This window comes from Podarcis cretensis (assembly GCF_951804945.1).
Source record: "Podarcis cretensis genome assembly, chromosome: 2".
NCBI lineage: Eukaryota > Metazoa > Chordata > Lepidosauria > Squamata > Lacertidae > Podarcis > Podarcis cretensis.
Window position 1 is genome coordinate 118,326,133 of NC_137171.1, and position 24,155 is coordinate 118,350,287.

At 47.9% G+C, this 24,155-nt stretch overlaps 2 protein-coding genes and 1 pseudogene across 5 annotated transcripts in view; 1 reads left to right on the forward strand and 2 right to left on the reverse strand.

Moving 5' to 3' along the window:
• Positions 1-4,206: 4,206 nt before the first annotated feature.
• On the reverse strand, positions 4,207-8,551 carry LOC307208906 (uncharacterized protein). 3 transcript variants are annotated; one of them, XM_079963942.1, is made up of 2 exons: positions 8,419-8,551; positions 4,207-5,181 (listed from the first exon to the last, which is right to left on the reverse strand). In XM_079963942.1, exons 1-2 carry the CDS (start codon positions 8,446-8,448, stop codon positions 4,231-4,233), a joined length of 981 nt encoding a protein of 326 aa, XP_079820068.1. In that variant the 5' UTR covers positions 8,449-8,551; the 3' UTR covers positions 4,207-4,230. The 3 variants fall into 3 exon arrangements, with proteins under 3 accessions (XP_079820068.1, XP_079820067.1, XP_079820069.1); XM_079963941.1 differs by having other exon boundaries at positions 4,207-5,184; positions 8,419-8,521; XM_079963943.1 differs by lacking the exon at positions 8,419-8,551 and adding an exon at positions 7,538-7,660.
• LOC307208466 (uncharacterized protein) lies at positions 7,541-16,099 on the reverse strand (the record flags this gene model as incomplete). Its single annotated transcript, XM_079963058.1, has 4 exons — positions 15,925-16,099; positions 13,433-14,329; positions 10,989-11,115; positions 7,541-8,598 (listed from the first exon to the last, which is right to left on the reverse strand). Exons 2-4 carry the CDS (start codon positions 14,204-14,206, stop codon positions 7,541-7,543), a joined length of 1,959 nt encoding a protein of 652 aa, XP_079819184.1. The 5' UTR covers positions 14,207-14,329; positions 15,925-16,099.
• Positions 16,100-19,092: 2,993 nt separating this feature from the next.
• The window catches only part of LOC307208655 (zinc finger protein RFP-like), a 9,619-nt pseudogene continuing 4,556 nt past the window's right edge, over positions 19,093-24,155 (forward strand). The window contains exons 1-5 of the transcript XR_013843977.1: positions 19,093-19,608; positions 20,038-20,133; positions 21,092-21,322; positions 21,774-21,796; positions 22,609-22,727. The product of XR_013843977.1 is annotated as a zinc finger protein RFP-like (transcript). The remainder of the gene's footprint in view (positions 19,609-20,037; positions 20,134-21,091; positions 21,323-21,773; positions 21,797-22,608; positions 22,728-24,155) is intronic.

The window sequence follows — 24,155 nt, forward strand, 5'->3', positions numbered from 1 at the left end:
GGGGTGTGGAGTGTGTGGCCCACCTAGAAGTTGTTGGGACTCCTGTCTCACATCACTCAGCATAGCCAATGGTCAGGGATGATGGAAGCTACAGTCCAGTAAAAGCTGGAAGATTATAGGTTTCCCCTCCATCTTCGAAACCAGGAACGCAGGCTGCGTCACTCTTCCTTTTTGAAAGAAAAACTCTACGGTGCAGCCTCTCCCGCAATCAGAGGTAGCCAGACATTACATAGAAAGCCGCTATTGGCTCACAGAGATAGAAAAGGGTTGAGTCACAAACTGCCCCCATCAGCTTCCGGTTTGGGAGCGCCATTCATTTTATTCTGTTGAAAGTGATCGAAGCCCCGAGTGCCTTCAGAAAGAAATTATAATGTAGGGACATAGGAAGCTTCCTTCTACAAGAGTCCAACTAGCTCGGTACTGCAGCAGCTCTCCAGGCTTTCAGACTGGAGGATCTCTGTCAGGCCAGGGATTCAATCTGCAACGCAAATATTCTGCCCCTTAGCTATGGTCCGTCCCACCCCCACCCCAGAAAGTGCTTGCTGAATGCTATTGGTTGAGTGGTGCACAATTTTTTCCTGCATTTCAATGTCTGGTCTCTTATTTTGATGTATTCTCCGATGATTTCAAGTGCATGTTTACTCGGAAGTAGGTCCCACTGTCTACAATGCATCTTACTTTCTAGGTAGACGTACGGGGTGGGGATTGCAGTTCAATCCTATCATACTTGTCTACTCGGAAGCAAGTTCATTAAATTCAGTGGGGCTTGTTGTTGTTTAGTCGTGTCCGACTCTTCGTGACCCCCTGGACCAGAGCACGCCAGGCACTCCTGTCTTCCACTGCCTCCCACAGTTTGGTCAAACTCATGCTGGTAGCTTCAAGAACACTGTCCAACCATCTCGTCCTCTGTTGCCCCCTTCTCCTTGTGCCCTCCATCTTTTCCAGCATCAGGGTCTTCTCCAGGGAGTCTTCTCTTCTCATGAGGTGGCCAAAGTATTGGAGCCTCAGCTTCAGGATCTGTCCTTCCAGTGAGCACTCAGGGCTGATTTCCTTCAGAATGGAGAGGTTTGATCTTCTTGCAGTCCATGGGACTCTCAAGAGTCTCCTCCAGCACCATAATTCAAAAGCATCAATTCTTCGGCGATCAGCCTTCTTGATGGTCCAGCTCTCACTTCCACTACTGGGAAAACCATAGCTTTCACTATATGGACCTTTGTTGGCAAGGTGATGTCTCTGCTTTTTAAGATGCTGTCTAGGTTTGTAATTGCTTTTCTCCCAAGAAGCAGGCGTCTTTTAATTTCGTGACTGCTGTCACCAGTGGGGCATGCTCCCGGGTAAATAAGTGTAGGATTGCAAGCTATGGGAGTAAGCCCCACAGAACTGAGTGAGACTTGCGTCCAAGCAGACAGGTATTACTACAGGAAGCAAAGTCCCCCTTAGCAAAATGAGTGGTGTTTTGTTTTGTTTTTTGTTTTGTTCTGCTTGCTCTTTGGGTTATGGTTGATGATCTCTGGCGGGCTAGGGACAAAGGTGAGAGCTGTTTCCTAGTTCTGCTGGATCTCTCAGCGGCGTTTGATACCATCGACCATAACATCCTTCTGTACCGTCTTGAGGGGCTGGGAGCTGGGGGCACTGTCATACAGTGGTTCCGCTCCTTCCTCCTGGGCCGTGTTCAGAAAGTGGTGGTGGGGGATGAGTGTTCAGACCCCTGGGCTCTCACTTGTGGGGTGCCTCAGGGTTCTGTCCTCTCCCCCATGCTTTTCAACATTTACATGCAGCCGCTGGGAGAGATCATCAGGAGGTTTGGGCTGGGTGTTCATCAGTATGCGGATGATACCCAGCTCTACCTCTCTTTTAAATCAGAACCAGTGAGGGCGGTGAAGGTCCTGTCTGAGTGTCTGGAGGCGGTTGGAGGATGGATGGCGGCTAACAGATTGAGGTTGAATCCTGACAAGACAGAAGTACTGTTTTTGGGGGACAGGAGGCGGGCAGGTGTGGAGGATTCCCTGGTCCTGAATGGGTTAACTGTGCCCCCGAAGGACCAGGTGCGCAGCCTGGGAGTCATTTTGGACTCACAGCTGTCCATGGAAGCACAGGTCAAATCTGTGTCCAGGGCAGCTGTTTACCAGCTCCATCTGGTACGTAGGCTGAGACCCTATCTGCCTGTGGACTGTCTCGCCAGAGTGGTGCATGCTCTGGTTATCTCCCGCTTGGACTACTGCAATGCACTCTACGTGGGGCTACCTTTGAAGGTGACTCGGAAACTACAACTAATCCAGAATGCGGCAGCTAGACTGGTGACTGGGGGCAGCCGCCGAGATCACATAACACCGGTCTTGAAAGACCTACATTGTCTCCCAGTATGTTTCCGAGCACAATTCAAAGTGTTGGTGCTGACCTTTAAAGCCCTAAACGGCCTCGGTCCAGTATACCTGAAGGAGCGTCTCCACCCCCATCATTCTGCCCGGACGCTGAGGTCCAGCACCGAGGGCCTTCTGGCGGTTCCCTCATTGCGAGAAGCAAAGCTACAGGGAACCAGGCAGAGGGCCTTCTCGGTAGTGGCGCCCGCCCTGTGGAACGCCCTTCCAGCAGATGTCAAAGCAGTAAACAACTACCTGACATTCAGAAGACATCTTAAGGCAGCCCTGTTCAGGGAAGTTTTTAACGTGTGATATTTTACTGTATTTTTGGTTTTTATGGAAGCCGCCCAGAGTGGCTGGGGAGGCCCAGCCAGATGGGCGGGGTATAAATAATAAATTATTATTATTATTATTATTATTATTATTATTATTATTATTATAAAAACGCCCATTAAGTACAAGGTTGTATGGTGCAGCATTCAAACCCTAACTCAGCCGGGCAGTGAGTGAACTTGGGACAGTCAGCCTAACTTTCCTTACACGATTATTTTGAGGATAAAACAGGGAGAGAGAGAACCAGTGTGCCATTTCTCAGAGGAACAATGGCTTATCGTAATAATACCAATCCATTCTTATAATAAATACTACTTCACATTGGTATAGCGCTTTCAAGTGCTCTAAAGTGCTTTACACCCGTCATCTAGTTGTAATCCTTCACAACAACCCTGCAAGGCAAGCCAGCACGACTCTCACCCAATCTGCAAGGGACATGCCAGAAATGTTAGGGATTGAACCTATAGCCCTCTGAGCAACTTCCCCCAAAGTTCCAGCCCTCTGGAATTTTCTGGCTGATTTTGATCCTCCTCTTGCAATTTCTCACTGACATAAGGGGCAAGGGGGTTAAACAAGTATTCTTTAAATGGACGGAAAATGTGTCCCAAACGAAGGGATAGTTATTGTAATAAGGGACAACTGGGGTCGCATGCTGCCACAGCACAGAACAGGAATAGAATTCAGCAATGGCTGCAGAATTCTGCTTCCTGCGACTCTCCATTTGCTTTCTTTAAAAAAAAAAAAAAATTCAGGTCTCTGGTCCTTATGGGTGCAAGTATGTGCATGAAAAGTCGGGGCAATGCATGTTGAAGCATCAAAAGGTAGAGGAGAGGCTGGACAGGATTTTTTCAGGTCAGCACACATTTGTGTGTGTGTATGCGTGCTTAGGGACGCAGGTGGCGCTGTGGGTTAAACCACAGAGCCTAGGACTTGCCAATCAGAAGGTCGGCGGTTCAAATTCCCGCAATGGGGTGAGCTCCCGTTGCTCGGTCCCTGCTCCTGCCAACCTAGCAGTTTGAAAGCACATCAAAGTGCAAGTAGATAAATAGGTACCGCTCCGGCGGGAAGGTGAATGGAGTTTCTGTGCACTGCTCTGGTTCGCCAGAAGCAGCTTAGTTATGCTGGCCACATGACCCGGAAGCTGTACACCAGCTCCCTCGGCCAGTAAAGCGAGATGAGCGCCGCAACCCCAGAGTCGGCCACGACTGGACCTAATGATCAGGGGTCCCTTTACCTTTATGCATGCTTAAGTGGAAGGTAAACGGCGTTTCCGTGTGCTGCTCTGGTGCCGGTTCGCCAGAGCAGCTTCGTCACTCTGGCCACGTGACCCGGAAGTGTCTGCAGACAGCGCTGGCTCCCGGCCTCTAGAGTGAGATGAGCGCACAACCCTAGAGTCTGTCAAGGCTGGCCCGTACGGGCAGGGGTACCTTTACCTTTAAGTGGAAAAAATGGAATATGCAAAACAAGAGCAATGACATGCAAATTTTTCACAACACACGTTGCAGAACTCAGCTTAAGGTGGAAACAGCAGTGTTGTCTATTTATTTAAACACAGAGTGCCCACCGACAGCCCTGGGACCAACCCAACGGTCTGCGGTCCCTGCGTCGCGTGGCTTCTTTCATGCCTTGTACAGTCGGCAGCATGAGCAAAACTCTTCTCGCAGTGCAGATGCGCTTTCTGCTTCTCTCCCGTGTGCCTCCTCTGGTGAGTGACAAGGACCATCCTCCTGCTGAACTCCCTCCCGCAAACGGAGCATCCGTAGGGCTTCTCCCCCGCGTGGGTCCTCTCGTGGTTGGTGAGCTGCGACCGCTGGCAGAAGCTCTTCCCGCACTCCCCGCACTTGTAGGGCTTCTCCCCCGTGTGGATCCTCTCGTGCTTCATGCACGTGGAGCTCTGGCTGAAGCTTTTCCCGCAGTGCGAGCACCGGTACGGCTTTTCCCCGGTGTGGGTCCTCTTGTGCGTGTTCAGGTTAGACCTGTCGCTGAAGCTCCTCCCGCACTCGGCGCACGTGTAGGGCTTCTCCCCTGTGTGGACTCTCTCGTGCGACATGAGGTGCGGCTGCCGGCTGAAGCTCTTCCCGCAGTCGGGGCACTTGTACGGCTTCTCCCCCGTGTGCATCGTTTTGTGGGTGATGAGGCGGGATTTGTAGCTAAAGTTTCGCCCGCATTCCAGGCACTCGTACGGCTTCCCTCTGGTGTGAATCCTCTGGTGGGCGACAAATTCGGCCCTCCGCCAAAAGGCCTTCCCGCACTCTAGGCATGTCTTCTCTCTCCCGCCTTTGGTGAGCCTCTCTTGTACCCGTCTGTCGCCACACGGCTCATAGAAGTGCTGGTAACAAACGACGGAGGCTGCCTCTCTTTCCTTATTCGCCCTGATCCGGACGCTGGGAAAAGTTTGGCTCAACATTCCCCGGCAGGACCCAGTACGGATGGAGATCCCCGGCCATTTCTGGACGGTCCGTCTCTTCCTCCCAGCACCTCTTGCCACCTGCTTGGAGAAAAATAAATCCCAAAGGTGAGCACTCTCCTCCTCCAGGGGAGAAAAAGGGACTAAGGGCACAGAGACCGAGTCAGGGCACGTGTCCAAATAGCTCAGTGTTAACTGCAATGACTGCCAACAGCTGTCCAGGGATGGAGTTGGGGGCATAGCTGTCAACCTTTCCCTTTTTTAAAGGGAAATTCCCTTATTCCGAATAGGATTCCTCGCAAGAAAAGGGAAAAGTTGACAGCTATGGTTCGGGGACATTTCCAGCCCAATCTCGAGATGCTGTGGATGAAACCTGGGACAAAGCAGGTGGTGTGCCACTGAACTAGACTGTTTATTATTATTAAATGAAAGCTCAGAGTCTAGGGCACCACGGTGGCAACCCCTGCTTTATGGTATTGTTCGGGACCTGCTAAAAATACTACTGAAGTTAATCCATGTATCAAAAATTGATTAAGGTGTGGAATAAATACAAGCATAAATTAAGTCCAGGGTCTCTTCACCTTAGACAAAAGCTTTTTGCAATAAGGAAATGCAAAGAATTGTGGAATTTTTTTGGGGGGTGGGTTAAACGCATTGTAAGGAGTCTGTATGGGAGTATACTGTATTTAAAAATGGGGTATCAGAGTTTTTAGGGGGCTAACCAGGTTGGGATAGCTGGGTTTTGAATGTCTTATGTAGATTTTTCAATTTCGTTGTTCTGTATGGGACAATGACAATAAAGATTATTGTATTGTATTGTAATTTAATTAGGGAATTCAATTAAGACATAGTCTGACATTATCAACGATATGGGACAGATATGGGACAGACCCAACTTCCATTTCCCCAATATTTACACGCTAGGATTGTAGTCTTCACTTTGACTGCAAAGAATGGACCCCTCTGTGGGCACCAACAAAATATGATTCACTGATTATGAAGGGAACAACCAAAAAAGGATTAAACAAAATAGACGAAAATATTCTAGATACAGCGGAACCTTGGAAGCTGAACGTCTGTAAACTCAAATGTTTTGGCTCCCGAATGATTGAAAACTGGAAGTGATTGTTCCAGTTTTTGAATGATTTTTGGAAGCTGAACATCTGGCGTGGTTCCTGAGGCTTCCGATTGGCTGCATCCTGCAGCCTTGGAAGTCAAATGTTTTGGAAGTTGAACGGACTTCCGGAATGGATTCCGTTCAACTTCCAAGGTACGACTGTATATATCTAACACATAATTCTTAGCAGCATAGTTGGGAAAGGGATTTGGGGCAGGGAATTTTGTTGGAACAATGACAGCACATTGTCAAACGGGCAATACCTGCCTTCCAAACAGACACTATTAGTACTCCAGCAATTTTTCTTTGCATAAATAAATTGATCTTTTTTTCCTTTCTAACATTTTTATCCCATTCTTCCTCCAAAGAGGTTGAGAGACAGCATGCAAGGCCCCTCCCCCATTTCATTTTCACAACAACCCTGTGAAGTAGGGGAGGGAGAGAGAGATAGAGAAACCTGGCACCATGCAAAGGGCTTCATGGGTGAATGAGGACTGAACCTCAGATCTCCTGAAACCATGTACCATTTCATTTGTTAATTTCTGCATTTACAGTGGTGCCTCGCAAGACGAAATTAATCCGTTCCGCGAATCTCTTCGTCTAGCGGTTTTTTCGTCTTGCGAAGCAAGCCCATTGACGGCTTAGCGGATTAGCGCTATTAGCGGCTTAGCGGATAAGCAGATAAGCGGCTTAGCGGCTTAGAAAAAGGGGGGAGGGGAAAAAAACCCGCAGGAACTCGCAAGACATTTTCGTCTTGCGAAGCAAGCCCATAGGAAATTCGTTTTGCGAAGCACTTCCAAAACGGAAAACCCTTTCGTCTAGCGGGTTTTCCGTCTTGCGAGGCATTCGTCTTGCGGGGCACCACTGTATATAGCCACCCCATGACAAGAGGTCCCTGGGCATGTTGTGATGAAGAAGAAAAAGCACGTTAAAAATACAATATCAAACAACAAAAACTCCTAACAAGTTAATTAAAAAGCTGAAACACAATTAAGAAGCACCGATTAAAACTCAGTTTATAACTGAGAGGCCCAGACAATAAAAGGTCAGTTATTTAAAGGGCCCAATAGGTAGCACCAGGCAAATAAAACCTCTCTGGGAAGGCTATTCAAGTACGAGGGTGCCACTTCTAAAAAGGTCCTGTCCCTATTGGGGACTCTCATCCCTTCATCTGGCAGGAAATCTCTGAGCAGGGCCTCTGAGGAGGATCTTAAAAGTTCAGGTGAGGTACAACACGGGAGAAGGCACTTGACAAACACAGGCGCTGTCTCCTAATGATGTCAGCTACGCATTCCTCTGGACACGGAATTTGTCCCCAACCTTTCAGCAGCTCTGCGATGTCTTTTTGGAATGGATTCTCTCATGTGCAGTAAGGCTTGGTCTCTGGGCGAAGGTTTTCCCACAGTCCAAGCACTTGTAAGGCTTCTCCCCTGTATGTATCCTTTCATGCGTGTTCAGGTTGGAGCGATGGCTGAAGCTCTTCCCGCAGCCAGAGCAGTTATACGGCTTCTCTCTCGTGTGGGTCCTCCGGTGAACAAAGAAAGCCGACTTGTCGCGGAAGCACTTCACGCAATCTGGGCACTCGTGAGGCCTCTCCCCTGTGTGGATTCTCTGGTGTGAAAGGAGGCTGGAGCTCTGGGAGAAGCTCTTCCCGCACTCGGCACACCTGTACGGCCTCTCTCCGGTGTGGGCCCGTTTGTGCGCCGTCAGAGACGACCGGTCGCTGAAGCTTTTCTCGCACTCCAAGCACTTGAACGGCTTCTCTCCTGTGTGGATCCGCTCGTGAGTAATCAAGTTGGAGCGGTGGCTGAAGCTTTTCCCACAGTCTGAACACTGATAGGGTTTTTCCCTCGTATGGGTTCTCCGGTGCACATCCAAAGCCGATCTGTCCCGGAAGCTTTTGGCGCAGTCGGGGCACTTGTGCGGCTTCTCGCCCGTGTGGATTCTCTGATGTCGAATAAGGACCGACTTGTGCCGGAAGCTTTTCCTGCAGTCCGAGCAGCTGTAGGGTTTCTCTCCCGTGTGGATTCTCTGATGTATAAGGAGCCCGGTTCTCCTGCTAAGGCTTTGCCCGCAGATTGGGCACGTGCACAACTTCTCTTGCCCAAGGTTTATTTCGTTTTCGGAATCGTGTCCAAGCGCTTTCCCACATTCAAGGTCGGCCTTTGCCCCCTTGGCATTTCCCTCCAGTCCTTTCTCACCTCCCCAAGAATTCGTGACTGCACCCCCATCCTTTCCCTCTTGGATTTCAGAAGTTACTCCCCAAACCGGGCATTGGGCAACGCTCCGTTTATCCCTTTCTGCCAACATCCCACGTGGATCGTCTTCCCCGGGACGTCCTGCCCAATTTGGCTCCACCACCAATGGCCTCTTCTGATCATCTGCTGGAAGAAGCAGAGCGTCCACATGTCAGTCTCTCTGTGCTAAGGGATGAAGAAACAACAGGCCAAGCTCAACATCAGAAAGGAAGATCAGGGGCAGAACATGTGCTTTGCATGCAGAAAGTCCCAGGCTGTGAAAGATTCCTTATCTGAATAATAATAATAATAATAATAATAATAATAATAATAATAATATATTATTCATACCCCGCCCACCTGGCTGAGTTTCCCCAGCCACGCTGGGCGGCTCCCAATCAAGTGTTAAAAACAATACAGCATTAAATATTAAAATCTTCCCTAAACAGGGCTGCCTTCAGATGTCTTTGAAAGATAAGATAGCTGCTTATTTCCTTCACATCTGAAGGGAGGGTGTTCCACAGGTTGGGTGCCACTACCGAGAAGGCCCTCTGTCTGGTTCCCTGTAACCTCACTTCACGCAATGAGGGAACCGCCAGAAGGCTCTCGGCGCTGGATCTCAGTGTCCAGGCAGAACGATGGGGGTGGAGACGCTCCTTCAGGTATACAGGACCGAGGTCGTTTAGGGCTTTAAAGGTCAGCACCAGCACTTTGAATTGTGCTCGGAAATGCACTGGGAGCCAATGCAGATCTCTCAGGACCGGTGTTATGTGGTCCCGGCGGTCACTCCCAGTCACCTGTCTGGCTGCTGCATTCTGGATCAATTGCAGTTTTTGGGTCACCTTCCAAGGTAGCCCCACGTAGAATGCATTGCAGTAGTCCAAGCGGGAGATAACCAGAGCATGCTCCACTCTGGCAAGACAGTCTGCGTGCAGGTAGGGTCTTAGCCTGCGTACCAGGTGGAGCTGGTAGACAGCCGCCCTGGACACTGAATTAACCTGCGCCTCCATGGACAGCTGAGAGTCCAAAATGACTCCCAGGCTGCACACCTGGTCCTTCAGGGGCACTGTTACCCCATTCAGGACGAGGGAATCCTCCACACCTGCCCGCCCCCTGTCCCCCAAAAACAGTACTTCTGTCTTGTCAGGACTCAACCTCAATCTGTTAGCTGCCATCCATCCTCCAACTGCCTCCAGGCACTCACACAGGACCTTCACCGCCTTCACTGGTTCTGATTTAAAAGAGAGGTAGAGCTGGGTGTCATCTGCATACTGATGAACACCCAGCCAAACCTTGGAGAGCTGCTGCCAGTCAGATCAGGCAATGCTGAGCTAGATGGAGCAATGTTCTGACTCAGTATAAGGCAGCTTCCTGAGGAAAGTGGAGCCATGGTACTCCCTGCCACAGTGGGAATCCTTGTGGCGATATAAGTAGCAGTCGCCAAAGAGGGATTAGGTATCAGTAATGTAGGTTGTCGCCAGCTGATTATGCCAGACCCAATCTCCATTTTGTTCCTGGCTTCAGTCTTGAACCACTGCTTTGTGACTCTCTCAAGCGTGTTCTGGGGCTGAATGGTTTGAGAACCTTTGCCCTAAAATTCTAGATAAATGCTAATTAGGAGGTTTCCTAAAAAGGCGAGTTAGCAAGGGGTTGTAGCTAAGGCTAGCCCTACTCAGAGTTAACCCACCAAATTTAATGGACATGACTAACAGGTTCATTCATTCCAATGGTCTAACCTGATTCTGATGCAACTCTGGTGTGAATTATGACTACTATTAGCAATAGGTAAGTTAAAAATGTATATCATCACCATCATCAATATGAAAATACAGTGGTACCTTGGTTTGCAAACAGTCTGGTTTGCATACGTTTTGGATTACAAACACGTCAAACCTGGAAATGCGTGTCCCGGTTTGCAAACTTGATTTGGATTACAACCCCCCTTTTTTTTTATTACCAACAAAAAATTTTGGGAGGCCCCATTGGCGAAAGCGCAACTTGGGTTACTATCTGTTTTGGTTTACAAACGGACCTCCGCAACGGATTATGGTTGTAAACCAAAGTACAACAGTAATAATAAATGGGACCTACAACAAAACATCACAATGTGTTTGTTTATTTAAGACTGTAAATAAATTTCCAGTAAGATTGTAAGTAAACTTCTTCCCAAAACATGTTTTCGAAACAGAGTACAACAGAAGTATCAGAAAACAAAATTATAATAGAAATAAATATATACATAGCAATTTAAAGGCAGACCTTGAAAACGCCAAATTTCACAGATTTAGTACACGCTGTAAAATTGTTGAGCCAAATCTCTTCCAGCCGGCCACTCCTAGTGTTCCATTGTTTCTTTTCTCACAGACACTCTATGGTGAGTTGCAGAGCACGCTCACTCTCTGTTTGGCTAGGTGCGGGGAGAGGAAACTGTCCCATCAGACAATTTAAGCAGTTCTTATGGGAGGGAGGGACACATTTCTCGACCACCTCCCTGGGGTAACTGTGGCTGGTAATCAGGTGCAAAGCATCCTTACCTGCACAGGTGGTTTCTCCGTCCCCCTCTTGCTTGACCTCTCTGCAGAGCACCACCTGACAGGTGTCCGACGGCGCCCGCTCTGCCTCTGAAGACTCGGCAGCTACCTCCTTAGACACCCCTGGCACCTGGAAAAATAAAAGCAGAAATAGAAATTAAGCAGCTGCTGAGGCCCGTTGGCATAAAAAGGTCTCTAAGAGCCAAAAGTGAAGCTGTCTGCTGTTTTTGTCCTGGAAGAGAGTGCTCATTCAACAGCATTCATTTAAAGTGCTATGAGAACCACTTTAAACAGTCATGGCTTCCCCCAAAGAATCCTGGGAAGTCTAGTTTGTTAAGGGTGCTGAGAGCTCTTTGGGGACACCCTACTCCCCTCCCAGAACTATAATTCCCAGAGTTCCAGGGAAAAGGGATTGTTAATAAACCACTCTGGGAATTGTGGCCGTGGGAGGGGAATAGGGAGGCAGTCTCCTAAGAGCTCTCAGCGCCCTTAAAAACTGAAGCTCCCAGGATTCTTCGGGAGAAGCCATGGCTGCTCTAAATCTGTATGAACCAGGTTTTTCTTGCAAGTCCAGAGGGTGGCAACACGGGAACAGGGCCTTCTCTAAAGTAGCTCCCTGTCTGTGGAATGCTCTCCCCAGGGAAGTTCACATGGCACCTTCATTATATACCTTAAAGTGCCAAGCAGAAATGTTCCTTTTTAACCAGTCCTTTGGTTGATTTGATTGACAGCCTATGCCCTTTTAAAATAGGGGAGGGTTTTTTTTATTTGATTATGTATTTTGTGGTTTTATATTCTGATTTTACTCTGTGAGACACCCTGAGACCTGCAGGTATAGGGCAGTACAGTGGTACCTCGGGTTACAGACGCTTCAGGTTACAGACTCCGCTAACCCAGAAATAGTACCTCGGGTTAAGAACTTTGCTTCAGGATGAGAACAGAAATTGTGCAGCAGCGGCACCGGCACGCTGGTCCCATTAGCTAAAGTTGTGCTTCAGGTTAAGAAGAGTTTCAGGTTAAGAACAGACCTTTGGAACGAATTACCGTATTTTTCGCCCCACAGGACGCACTTTTCCCCCTCCAAAAATGAAGGGGAAATGTGTGTGCGTCCTATGGGGCGAATGCAGGCTTTCACTGAAGCCTGGGGAGCGAGAGGCATCGGTGCGCACCGACCCCTCTCGCTCTCCAGGCTTCAGGAAGCTATCCGCAAGCCTTGCAAGACCGGCGGGAGTTCCCGCGGGCTCACGAGGCTTGCGGGCAGCAGCCTGCAGCCCGAAGCACAGGGCGCCCTCCAGAGGGCGCCCCGTGCTTCGAGCAGGTGTCTGCAAGCCTTGCGGAGCCTCCGGAGGGCTCCCCGTGCTTCGGGCGGGTGTGCGCAAGGCTTGGGGCGGCAGCCGCGGCAGGGGGGGGAAGTAAATTTTTTTATTCATTTCCCCCCCAAAAAACGAGGTGCGTCCTATGGGCCAGTGCACCCTATAGGACGAAAAATATGGTAAGTTCTTAACCCGAGGTACCACTGTACAGTCGTACCTCGGACGTCGAATGGAATCCATTCCGGAAGTCCATTCGAATTCCAAAACATTAATAAACCTAGGCAAAGCTCCTGCAGCCAATCGGAAGCTGCGCAAGCTGTGTTGGACGTTCGGGTTCCAAAGAACGTTTGCAAACTGGAACACTCACTTCTGGGTTTGTGACGTTTGGGAGCCAAAACATTTGAGTCGCAAGGCATTAGTCAACCAAGCTACGACTGTATATAAATTAATTCTATTACAGTGGTACCTCTGGATGCGAACGGGATCCGTTCCGGAGCCCCGGTCGCATCCTGAGTAGAACGTAAGATGCGACTGCGCATCTGTGCATGTCGCATTTTGTCGCTTCTGCGCATGCGCGTGACGTCATTTTTAGCATTTGCGCATGTGCGAGTGGTGAAACCCGGAAGTAACGCGCTCCGTTACTTCCGGGTCGCCATGGAGCGTAACTTGAAAACGCTCAACCTGAAGCACATTTAACCCGAGGTATGACTGTATTGGGACGCGGGTGGCGCTATGGGTTAAACCACAGAGCCTAGGACTTGCTGATCAGAAGGTCGGCGGTTTGAATCCCCGCGATGGGGTGAGCTCCCGTTGCTCGGTCTCTGCTCCTGCAAACCTAGCAGTTTGAAAGCACGGCAAAGTGCAAGTAGATAAATAGGTACTGCTCCAGCGGGAAGGTAAATAGCGTTTCCGTGCGCTGCTCTGGTTCGCCAGAAGCGGCTTAGTCATGCTGGCCACATGACCTGGAAGCTGTACACCAGCTCCCTCAGCCAATAAAGCGAGATGAGTGCCAGAGCCCCAGAGTTGATCATGACTGGACCTAGTGGTCAGGGGCCCCTTTACCTTTTACCTTTATGACTGTATTATTATTATTATTATTATTGACAAAAAAAAAAAAAACCTGGCTGAAACCACCTGGCTCCCCTCCTCTTTCCATCTCTCCTCCGCTCGGGATTGCTGCAGCAGGAAGTCCTCAGCCAAGGCCACTGCTTGCGCGCAGGATTCGGGGCTCCCCTCCCTGACCCAGGCCTGGACTTCCGGTGGCAGGACAGTCAGGAATTGCTCCAACACCAGCAGCTCCAGGATCTGCTCCTTGGTGTGCCTCTCCGGCTGCAGCCACTGTCGGCAAAGGTCCCGGAGGCGGCTGCAAACCTCGCGGGGGCCCTCAGCCGTCTGGTAGCAAAACTGCCGGAAGTGCTGGCGGACACTCTCCGCATCCAGGTCCTCTTCCTTTACCGTCCTAGGAACGAGGACCTCGCCTTTGGCCCCTGAGTTCTTATAGGCTTCTCCACTAGGCAGGAGTTGAGCCCCTTCCTGCCTCCTCAGCTGCAGGCCTCTCTCTGACGCTCCCTCAAAGGGAGGCAGATCGGCCTGAGAAATATCCCTCAGTGCCGGTCCCGGCTGGGGGACGTTTCCTCGTTCCAAGTGTGGGGACTGTACCGCCTTCAAAAACCGCTGCCACTGAGTCTCCCAGCATCCTTGCGCTGCCCCCTCAGGCTCCCATTTGACATGGTCCAGTGTGGCACCTTCCCAGAATCCCTTGGCACTCTCAGGCTGGGCGGCACAAGGCTCTTTCCCTGTGCTGTTCCCTGGCTCGGTATCCACTGGGTCCTGCTTCTCAGTCTTCACATCCAACTTTTTGATAGTCTCTGCGCCAAAATCGGATGCATCGCCACGATCTGCTGCCATTTTGGTTCCGGGGCCAAGGCTGGCCTGAACTGGGGTGTGTGAAATGAGCCTCCCACCAAATCAACTGCGGAAATAACAGGCCCTCCAAAGTTCACAGCTGGATTCTAGGTTGGGATCCTTTGCCTGAGGAAAAAAAGAAAGAACGAAAGAACATTTCTGAATCAGAGAGGATAAGCAGGACCTGCAACAAAATTTTGTAGCGCCGACTGGGAACTGATAACATGAGTTTCCTTCTCCTAGGGTGCAAAGAGTGCTGCCAATCAATGCTGATTATTGGTTCTTCTTTAGATCTGTTATTTGCTTGTTGCCCGGAGGTCTCCACGTGACTTGAAAAACACAAATAAATGTATGTTACTAGCCCAGAGGTGGAAAGAAGTCCCTACCAGAGAAGAATGGCAGACTAAACTGATGGAGTATTCCGAAATGGCAAAAATGACCGGAAGAATTAAAAACCAGGAGGAGCAAAATTTTAATAAAGAATGGAGGAAATATATAATTTACTTTAAAAGTCATTGTAAACAATTAAAATTATTAGTAGGATTGGAATGGAACTTGTAGTTTAACATCGAACTATGGTTGTAATGGAGATTTAATAGAGTTGGATTAATAGAGAAGATGCAGGAGGAAAAAAGTTAACATAAGGACCCACAATGGGGAGGAGGGAACCTATGAAATTCTCTTTTTATTTTGGTTGTTTGACAAATGTTTGTAATTTCAAAAACTGAAAAATTAAATATATATACATATACATGTGTGTGTGTGTGTGTGTGGAAAAAAGGGAAAACACATAAATGTATTACCCCTTCTAAACCAAAACAAACCACTCCTCACCCCTGGACTGAGACTATTTTACTTTCTCGATATGGCTTTGATCGGCATGTTTTGTTACGTTCCATGTCCCCATAAAGTGACTTGCTATTTCTTTGCAATGAAAGGCAGCCCTGAAATTTAATATTTTTACAAAAATGCCCAGTAGCACCATTTGTGCTCTGAAACCCACCACAGGAGTTGCCTGACTGCATCAATCAATCAATCAATCAATCAGCATTTACTGATTATTTTTTCCAGTTAAAGCTTTCTGCTGGTTTGATTCCCAGATGTTGTATGCCGCCTTGGAATGTTTTGAGGAAAGTGTGGTTTAGGAATTCATCAGAGATGGTAAAAAAGTTGCAGTACCAGCCAAGGAAGAGTGGCTAATTAAATTAACGGATTATGCCAAAATGGCAAGGTTAACGGGTGCAATAAGAAACCTAGAATTTTTCTTTTAATTAAAAATTGGGGAGAATTTGTGCAATATTTGAAAAAACTCATTTATGCAAATAAGCTTATTAGCAGGATTAACATAAAACAAGCAGTTAGATGTATTATTCAGAGAAACTAAGGAATAACATAAAGATGGAGCAATGTGGAAAATGCAGTATGAAAATCAAAACTAAAAATAGACCACAAAACGGGGGGAGGGAAGTCAAATATATGTGTAGTAGAAATGTGTGGGATTTGTATTTTTGTAATTTGTTTGTCTGCGTATCTTTGAAAAAAAAAATCCCATACATTTCTAGTACACATATATTTGACTCCCCCCCCCCTTTTGTGGCTTCTTTTTATTTCTATAGATCTAGAAATTCGTAAATCACATCCTCCTTTCCCTTTCCCTCCTCCTGTTTTTTTGCACTGCACGCAGCCCCACCTCCCAGCCCCTTGCAAGCGAGTTAACTCACCTGATCCCTCAAATCCCAGGAGATCCTCCGGAGATGCAATATATACAACATATATGAAAAAGCTACTTTGGGTCTCCCCTCTCCCACCAGGCTTGGCCCGGGAGAAGGCGGAGCAGGAAGTGACTCCGCACAGGCGCAACCCGTTTGCGAGGAAGTCTTTCTGAGGATCGACCCCCTTTGGAGGTCGCAACCTGCACAAAACTGGGGTGGATCCCAGAATCATCTCCGCCCCCGATCCTGGGAGAAACAAAGGCCCGCGAGGCGGGGTGGGGGAAATGGAGGAAATTCCTGGGGAAAGAAAGGGGGATTGGAAACGCGTGTCTTTCAAGGCTTGGATTGGAACCACGTGTCTTTCCCCCCACCCTCCATATATTTTTGTTTTCTTGCTGCTGGACTCCAATTCCCATCAGCCCCAGCTTACCATGGCCAGTGCTGAGGGATGGCGGGAGTTGTAGTCCTAAAACAGCGGCAAGGTTGCTCGCGTTCCAATTCCAAGAATTGGAAGTGTTGCAGGAATTTATGTATAGGTTGGGGGGGGGGTTGCCCCTCCAGCAGATATCATGCACATGCAGCCCACTACCAAAATCAGCACAATCGCTTTTGTGACTTGTTTTTTGTCCCCACAAAACACTTCCTCATATCTATTCAAAGGGCCTCTGCTGCACAATAACAAAGGTAAGAATTCACTGATAAATGTACTGGCTCATCGCAAGAACTACCTACTCTGGAAGAATGGCAAACAAAGGTGATTGACTTTATGGGACTCGCTGAGATGACGGGCAGAATCCGGGACCAGGGGAAAGAGACAGTGGAAGAGGACTGGAAGAACTTCAAAATATATCTTAAAAATAATTGCAAAATTGAGGAATGTTAGGATGTCAGGGGGTAAGAAGTAAAGAATTGCAGCAGTAAACCAAAAAACTTAAGAAATTTTTATGAAAGGGAACTAAGATAATGGACTCAAGGGTTGCTAAAGAATTATTAAACAAGGATGCAGGGATGGGGAGGTATGGGGAAGTCAAAGAAAGAAGGGTAAGAACCGAGGAGTATGATGTGATACTGTTTTACATTGTTCTTTATTATATGTGTGGAAATTAATAAAAATTATTATAAAAAAAAAAAAGATAAATGTACTGGCTCATATGGGAAAATTTCAGAAATTCATATAGACAGGTGAGCTCAGCTACTCAGCAGCCCCTCTGCTTGAGTGATAATCCCTGGCCTCCTGATACCTGAGTGCCAGACAGGTAGCCCTTCCAGAAATAACAAACCCAGATGAAGACAAATGGGTGTGATTATAACTTGGCTGGGAAACAGGGAAATGCAAATATATCTTTTGCTACACTTGATGGGTGTTTGGTGGAGGGCAAGGAGAACCATGAGGCAGGGTCTAGGATGTTCAGATTACTGCCACCAGACCTCCCCTTTCATGATGTAACTGTGATGTATGAGTGATATAGTTTGGGGGAAGATGTAACATGGGGATTATCAGCTAAAAAAAGTTTGGGGGCTCTTTTGTTCGACCTTGTGGCAGGTGGGAGTCCTGTTGCGACAGTCTTCAGTAAAGACCAAGCCTACTGGCTGCTGTTTGGCTCTGGTATTCCTGGCTGGTGTCCTTGTTTCTTGTCCAAGGGAGCCCTCAGATTTCTCTGTTAACAGAAGAGACCCCCGAGGGTCATCTAGTCCAACCCCCTGAAATGCAGGAAGTTCAACTAAAGCTTACTGAACTGAATGAGTAGCTCAGTTGATAGAGCGTGAGACTCTTAATCACAGGGTTGTGGGTTCGAGTCCCGTGTTGGGCGAGAAGATTCCTGCATTACAGGGGTTTGGGCTAGATGACCCTTGGGGTCCCTTCCAAATCTACAATTCTGTGAGCCACCCAAGAACTCCATTAACCTTCACCCGCAGAACTACCGTTCCCAGGGTCCCGGGGAGAAAAACTGGGACTTCTGCTTTGCCACAAAGGACCCTCTTGCTGCTGCCGCCCCCTCCTCATGTTGCAAAACTGCAACCTGGACGGCTTTAAAAGTGGATTAGGCAAATTCATGGGGGCTACCAATGGCTACTGGCCATGATGGCTGTGCTCTGCCTCTGCGGTTGGAGGCAGAGATGCTTCTGAATACCCTGAATCCAGGTTGCTGGGATCTGCAGGGGGCAGAGGGCTTTTGCGCTTGAATCGCGCCTGCAGACTTCCCCTTGGGCATCTGCTTGGCTGCAGTGAGAACAGGATGCCACAAGGTGTGACTGGAAAGTTGGGTCACAGAAATCAAACACCACTTTTCTGGGCACAGCCCAGGAGGAAGGAGCGGAACCACTGTATAACGGTGCCCCCAGCTCCCAGCCCCACCAGACGCTCCAGAAGGATGTTATGGTCGATGGTGTCAAAGACCGCTGAGAGATCCAGCAGAACTAGGAAACAGCACTCACCGTTGTCCCTAGCCCGCCGGAGATCATCAACCAGCGCGACCAAGGCAGTTTCAGTCCCATGATGAGAACTGAATCCCGACTGGAAGGGATCCAAATGGTCCGCTTCTTCCAGGCGTGCCTGGAGTTGTTCAGCAACCACCCGCTCAATCACCCTGCCCAAGAATGGAAGGTTTGAGACTGGGTTGAGTTGGCCCTATTGGCAGCATCTAAAGATATTTTTTTTAAGAAGCGGTTTGATAACCGCCTCTTTCAGCGGGTCTGGGAAGGCTCCCTCACAGAGAGAAGCATTCACTGGTTTGAACATTTGACAGGTTTTTATTATTTTCTCCTTTTGCAAGACAGTGGGTACATTTTACACTTAAAAAGTTACATTTAGTTCAGAGATACAAAGTTACATTCAGTAGGGAGACAACATAAAACTAACATTAAAGAAATTAACATTAGTACAGAGACGGTGAACACAATTGTAATATCTCACAGGGGCTGGAAAAGGAAGCAATGCAGCCGACTCTACCGTGGTTTCGAGCATGACAGGGAGCAATGCAGGGGGGCAGACAAGTGGGGATCCTTTATTGATAGCAAATATTTATTCCCTTATTGATACAGAGGAAAAGAAGCCTTTATTCAACTCAAAATTCTTATAACACAATCAAAAATCATTCGCTGCTCCTTGAGAAAACATTCAGGAACTGCAAAGCACTGGAGACATATTAGTTTTAAAAAATAAAATAAAGATCATGTGATCAATGAGTCATTTCCAGGAAGGGAAACTCCCAGTGGCTGAAAACTGAGAAAGTGAAACTTAACTCAGATCTTCAGTGCGAGGGAGCCATGGCTGCTGCAGGGGGTCACATCCAGCGTCTCCGTGATGAAGCCACTTGCTCCATCTGCCTGGAATATTTTAAGGATCCAGTGACCATCCCAGAGTGTGGGCACAACTTCTGCCGATCCTGCTTGATCCAGTGCTGGGGGGAATCGGAGGCAGAGGCTTCCTGCCCTCAGTGCAGAAAAACAGTCCAGAGAAGGAGCCTCATCCCCAACCGGCAACTGGCTAATATGGTAGAAATAGCCCAGAATCTCAGCCTTCAAGAGGGAAAGGAGGAAGGAGGGAAAGGAGGAGTCTGTGAGAAGCACCAGGAGCCCCTGAAGCTCTTTTGCAAGGAGGATGAAGCCCCCATCTGTGTGGTTTGTGACAGATCCCAGGAGCACAAACACCATGAGGTGATTCCTCTGGAGGAGGCTTCCGAGGAATACAAGGTAGGAGATCCCTGGATCTTGAGGGGGAGAAATAGCTGTGGATTCTTCTTGGGAAGTTTCCTTTTTAATTCTCAGATCCAAAGTAGGCATGGCATGAATTCATCCTTGTTTATTATGTAAAAAGCAGCCCAGGGGAAGCCTGAGGGCTCCTGGGATGACTGGGAGGAGGGAGTTCAAGTCTTTTTCTCTGCCAGGGGGACAAAGGGATCTCCCCTGATATCCCTGAGAAGCATCTGCAAAGACTAGGTAGAAGTCTGTAAGGAAGGGGTGACCTAACTGGGTCCCAGAGCCCCACAGGGATGCCACAGAAAAAAGGTAGCCGGACCCAAAAAGGTTGAAAACCTCTGGACTTTTATTTCCTCCAGTAAACTACTTTGCTATTATAGACTATGTGTCTCAATCAAACCTGAGTTTTCCCTTTTCTCTTAGGAAGAGATCTGTCGCCGCCTGGAGATTCTGAGGAAAGAGAGAGAGGAAATTCTGGCCCATCAAGCAGCCCTGGACAAGGAAAGCAAAGACCTCCTTGTAAGTGCCACTCTTATTACTAGGGAGGGAACAAGCACTGGAAGAGTCCAGTCAGGACTGGGGAGGGTGGGGAAATCTGCCCATTTCAGCTTCTTCCTATTTCTCCTTTTCCATATCAGTTTGTTTATTCATTTATTATTCTGAAAATGAATTAGATATTAGGGTGGCTACCTCCTTGTATAAATATTTTGAAATGTACTTTACCCTCATAAATACATTTTTTGTGAACATTACCTGGCTTGTGCAACCTTGAAAAATGCAGAGGTGTGAATTTCAAAAGACTGCTCTGTTTCAGTATCCATATTTTTCCAGCAATTGCGAATTAGGTCAGTTCACCTTTGAATGCAGTTAAATTGAGCTTATTTCCCATTGTCATTTATTATGTAAAAAGAAGTGAAGGAGAAGCCTGAGGAATTGTGAGCTGAGAGGGTGGAAGCAGGTTAATTCAAATCCTTATTTACCATAAATGTTACTAAAGAATTGTCTTTCTAAATGTGTGCTCTCCTTCATCTTTAGGAAACTCAGGCCATTTTGAACCTTTACAGAAAACAAGGGAGCTATGGGGATGAACTCTGCACTTTGTCCTCCTCCTCCTCTGTTTCTCTTCCCTTCCTACACCTAAATGGCACCAGCCTAAACTGAGGGGAGTTTTATGTCCCTGGATGTTCTCTGAACAACTTTGAACTCTGGTTATGCCATGCCCCAAAACATGCAGGGAACATCCGTGGCTAGGAAAAATGCTCCTTCCTTTAGGCTGTAGCCCTCTGCAAAATAGAAGTCAATAGAAACAGTAATGGAGAGGGTCTCCCTTCAAAATAAAGGTTTACTTCTTTAGCCACTGGAGGGTTCATGTCTCTGAAAAATCAGAAGTGTCCTCCCTGTGGAATTCTCACAATTCTCTTCCTGATGTTTTGAGGGCTGAGCACCTTCCACACTCTGACCTCCTCTTTTCTTGCAGAAATTAACAGAAATGGAGAGGCTGAAGGCCGTGGAGAAGTTCAGAGAACTGCGCCAGTTCCTGGAAGAACAAGAAAAACGTCTGCTGACTCACGTGGAAGAGGTGGAGAAGAAGATTGCAGGGAGAAGGGATGAGCAGCTGGCCAGACTCTCCAGGAAACTCTCCTCTCTTGAGAGGATCATCCAGGAGATGGAGGAGAAGCGTCAGCAGCCAGCGAGTGAACTCCTGCAGGTAAGATGGTGGCAGGAGCAGCCCAAGGCTCCAGGAGAAGGCTGCCCCTTTCATGTACGCAAGGAGTGCAGGGGCTGAGTTGATGGAGCCTCTAGTCAGGTTTGGAATGGACAGGAAGACCAGAGAGACCTAGGACTCGCATGAATGCAGAGTAGAGATTCGTCTGTGTTCTTGATGGAAAGGGAGCTGATCTTCTGCTCTTTGCTGATGCTTTGTCTCCGAATGCCCTTCAGCTGTGATGTGGAAATGTGAACAACATGATACTGGAAAAATTCATAATTTCAGAATGGAAAAATAAAACTGTGAGAAACCAAAACTGGCTGATTCAGCCATTCCTACCCAAAACCTTGGCGTGTGCCAGGCAGACTGACATCCGAGGGCCAGGGTCTGAGGGGGTCTTCCTAGTGTGGCCTGTGGTGTGCAGTGAATTCCCTTTTCTTTTCCCCTCTAGGATGTGAGAAGGACCCTGCAGAGGTAAGTGGATCTGGCTCATTTCCATTCTTTGAAGCAGAGATGCAGGAACCTCAAACATGGCCCTCCAATGGCTGCAGGGGGAGACTGTAGGACTCACTCCCTGCAGCACCTCACACTTTCTGTTCATTTACTTTTTGGTAATTTCAAACATCTAGAAGAGAAAGTCCCAAAGATGCTTGGGAAGAGCTTAGGACATATTTCAATGTCCAACTAGAAGCCCCTCAACTCTGGTAACTCAGCTCCTTTGAGGCACTTAGGGAGGGAAGGTCTGTTGGTCTAGAATAGGTGGGATCCTTTTCTTGGGAGTGTTTCCACCGTGAGAAGCTGAAGGTGGTCTGGAGTGGCGGGTCTAGTTGTTTGATGCTCCTGGAGGGAGAGTCCCATGGGGCATGAGGTTGCGTCCTTCCTGGGTGAGAGAGGGGGTGAAGGGAAGGTTGAGGTTGTTCTCCTTGACCACTGGGCAGCTTTGGACATCCCTCACATCCTCTGGAGAAGCTCAGGGAGGGAGGGATTCCAGGCATTCCACATCAGGGGTTTGGTTCTTAAGTCCTGGGACCTTCCCAGAAGTTGTTAGGGGGCAGCATCGTTGGAAGCCATGGGAGCCCTCCGGTGGTGTCGCTTGGGGTTACATCTTGTCCCTTGTGCTGTTTAGCATCCTTACGAAGCCACTGACCAGGGCTTGGAGGTGGGTGTCAAGAGATGAAGCTGAATCCTGAAATTACCTGTTGGGAAATGAACTTCAACTTTGTTCATTATAATAATTAGGGAGATGGGGCCACAATGGGGCCATTCATTGTTTTTCTTTTCACCAGGTATGAGGAAAGAGAGAGTCCAGAGAAGCCACTGGCTTTCCCTCTAGAGCTGAGGAACAGGATCTTGGAATCCTGGGATCTCAATCACCTTGTGGAGGATACAATAAAACAATGGAAAGGTAATGAAAACTGGCTGCCAGGATTTCACACTGGGAATTCTGTTACTTCTTCAGAACTGAACATACCAGGCTTTTATTGCATGGAATTGAGTAACCCCAGGATACCTTCCTTCTTGGGGCTCCAGCCTTCATTTCCTGTCCCCCCAAGTGGCCCATGTATATTGTGACGCTGGATCCTGTAAAGAAAGCCTGAACCAGAGTGTACAGCAAAGTCAGGATTTTTTCCTCCCATGTGCATCTGTTTACAGCTATACAAAACCTCCTTTTCCTTGTGGTTCCCTATCTGCACAATCTGGGGTTGTCCTTTGGGAGGTTCTCCTGCTCTGAGTGGAGTCAAAGGGCATTAAGAAGCCCCCAGTTCCCCCTCTGCCTCCTGCTCAGGCTTCTTTCTCAGCCGTGGAGCCAAGGCCTGAGCCGTCTCCTCCTCGAACGTCCCCCTGCAGCTGCCATATCTAGGGCTTCAGCCTTCAAGATCTCCTGAGAGTTCCCCCACTGAGAGTGGAAGCAAGAGCACATGAGCCCGAAAGGGCACAATTATGCTTGTTAAGAACCTTAAAGATTTGTAGAAAGCTTGTGAGGAAGGGCTTCCTTTTGCCCGAGAGCTCTGCCAATTCTTCCTCATCAAACTTTGCTTCTCCTTATGTTTCACAATTTTGGTTTTAATGATTCCCCCCACCACTTTACTTGGGGAAGATGTTAAGGCTGCCTCCATCTCCCCTCTGCATCCTTTTACGGGATTCCTATTCCTCTGCCTCATCTCCAGTCCAAGAATGCAGAGCCCAATTTCAGGGACAAAGTTCAGAGACCAGCAGGATTCATGTTGATATTATTCAGATATTATTCTCTGCATTTTATAAAATGGTAAAGATCCTTAAGCAATCTATCTATTATGTTAACAATAAAAAAAAAATGTGTATGTTTATTCAAAACCTGCCAAGGAGTCCAGTTCATTTTGTTGTTTCTTTAAATACTTTGTAAAAGGTTCCCATTCTTCTTTAAAGTCACAGTTGTCCTTATCACACAGTTTGTATGTTAGTTTGCCAATTCCGCATATTCCATCCATTTCCCTTGCCACTGTTCTTTTGTCGGGGTTTCTTCATTCTTCCATCCTTGTGCTATTAAGACTTGCCGCCACTCTCGCATACATAAGTATGCTATTCATTTTCTTTGGCAGGTCTCTACCTACAATCCCTTCTGGCTTCTTTACAAATGTTAATTTGAACATTTTCTTTAACTCATTATATATCATTTCCCAATTTTTTAAAATTTCTCTACAATCCTACCACATGTGATAAAAAGTCCCTTCTTTTTCCTTGCATTTCTAGCATATATTTGACCCATTTTTGCAATCTGTACTGGTGTAATGTACCATCTACACATCATTTTCATGTAGTTTTCTTTTAAAAGGGAACAACCTGTAAATTTTAA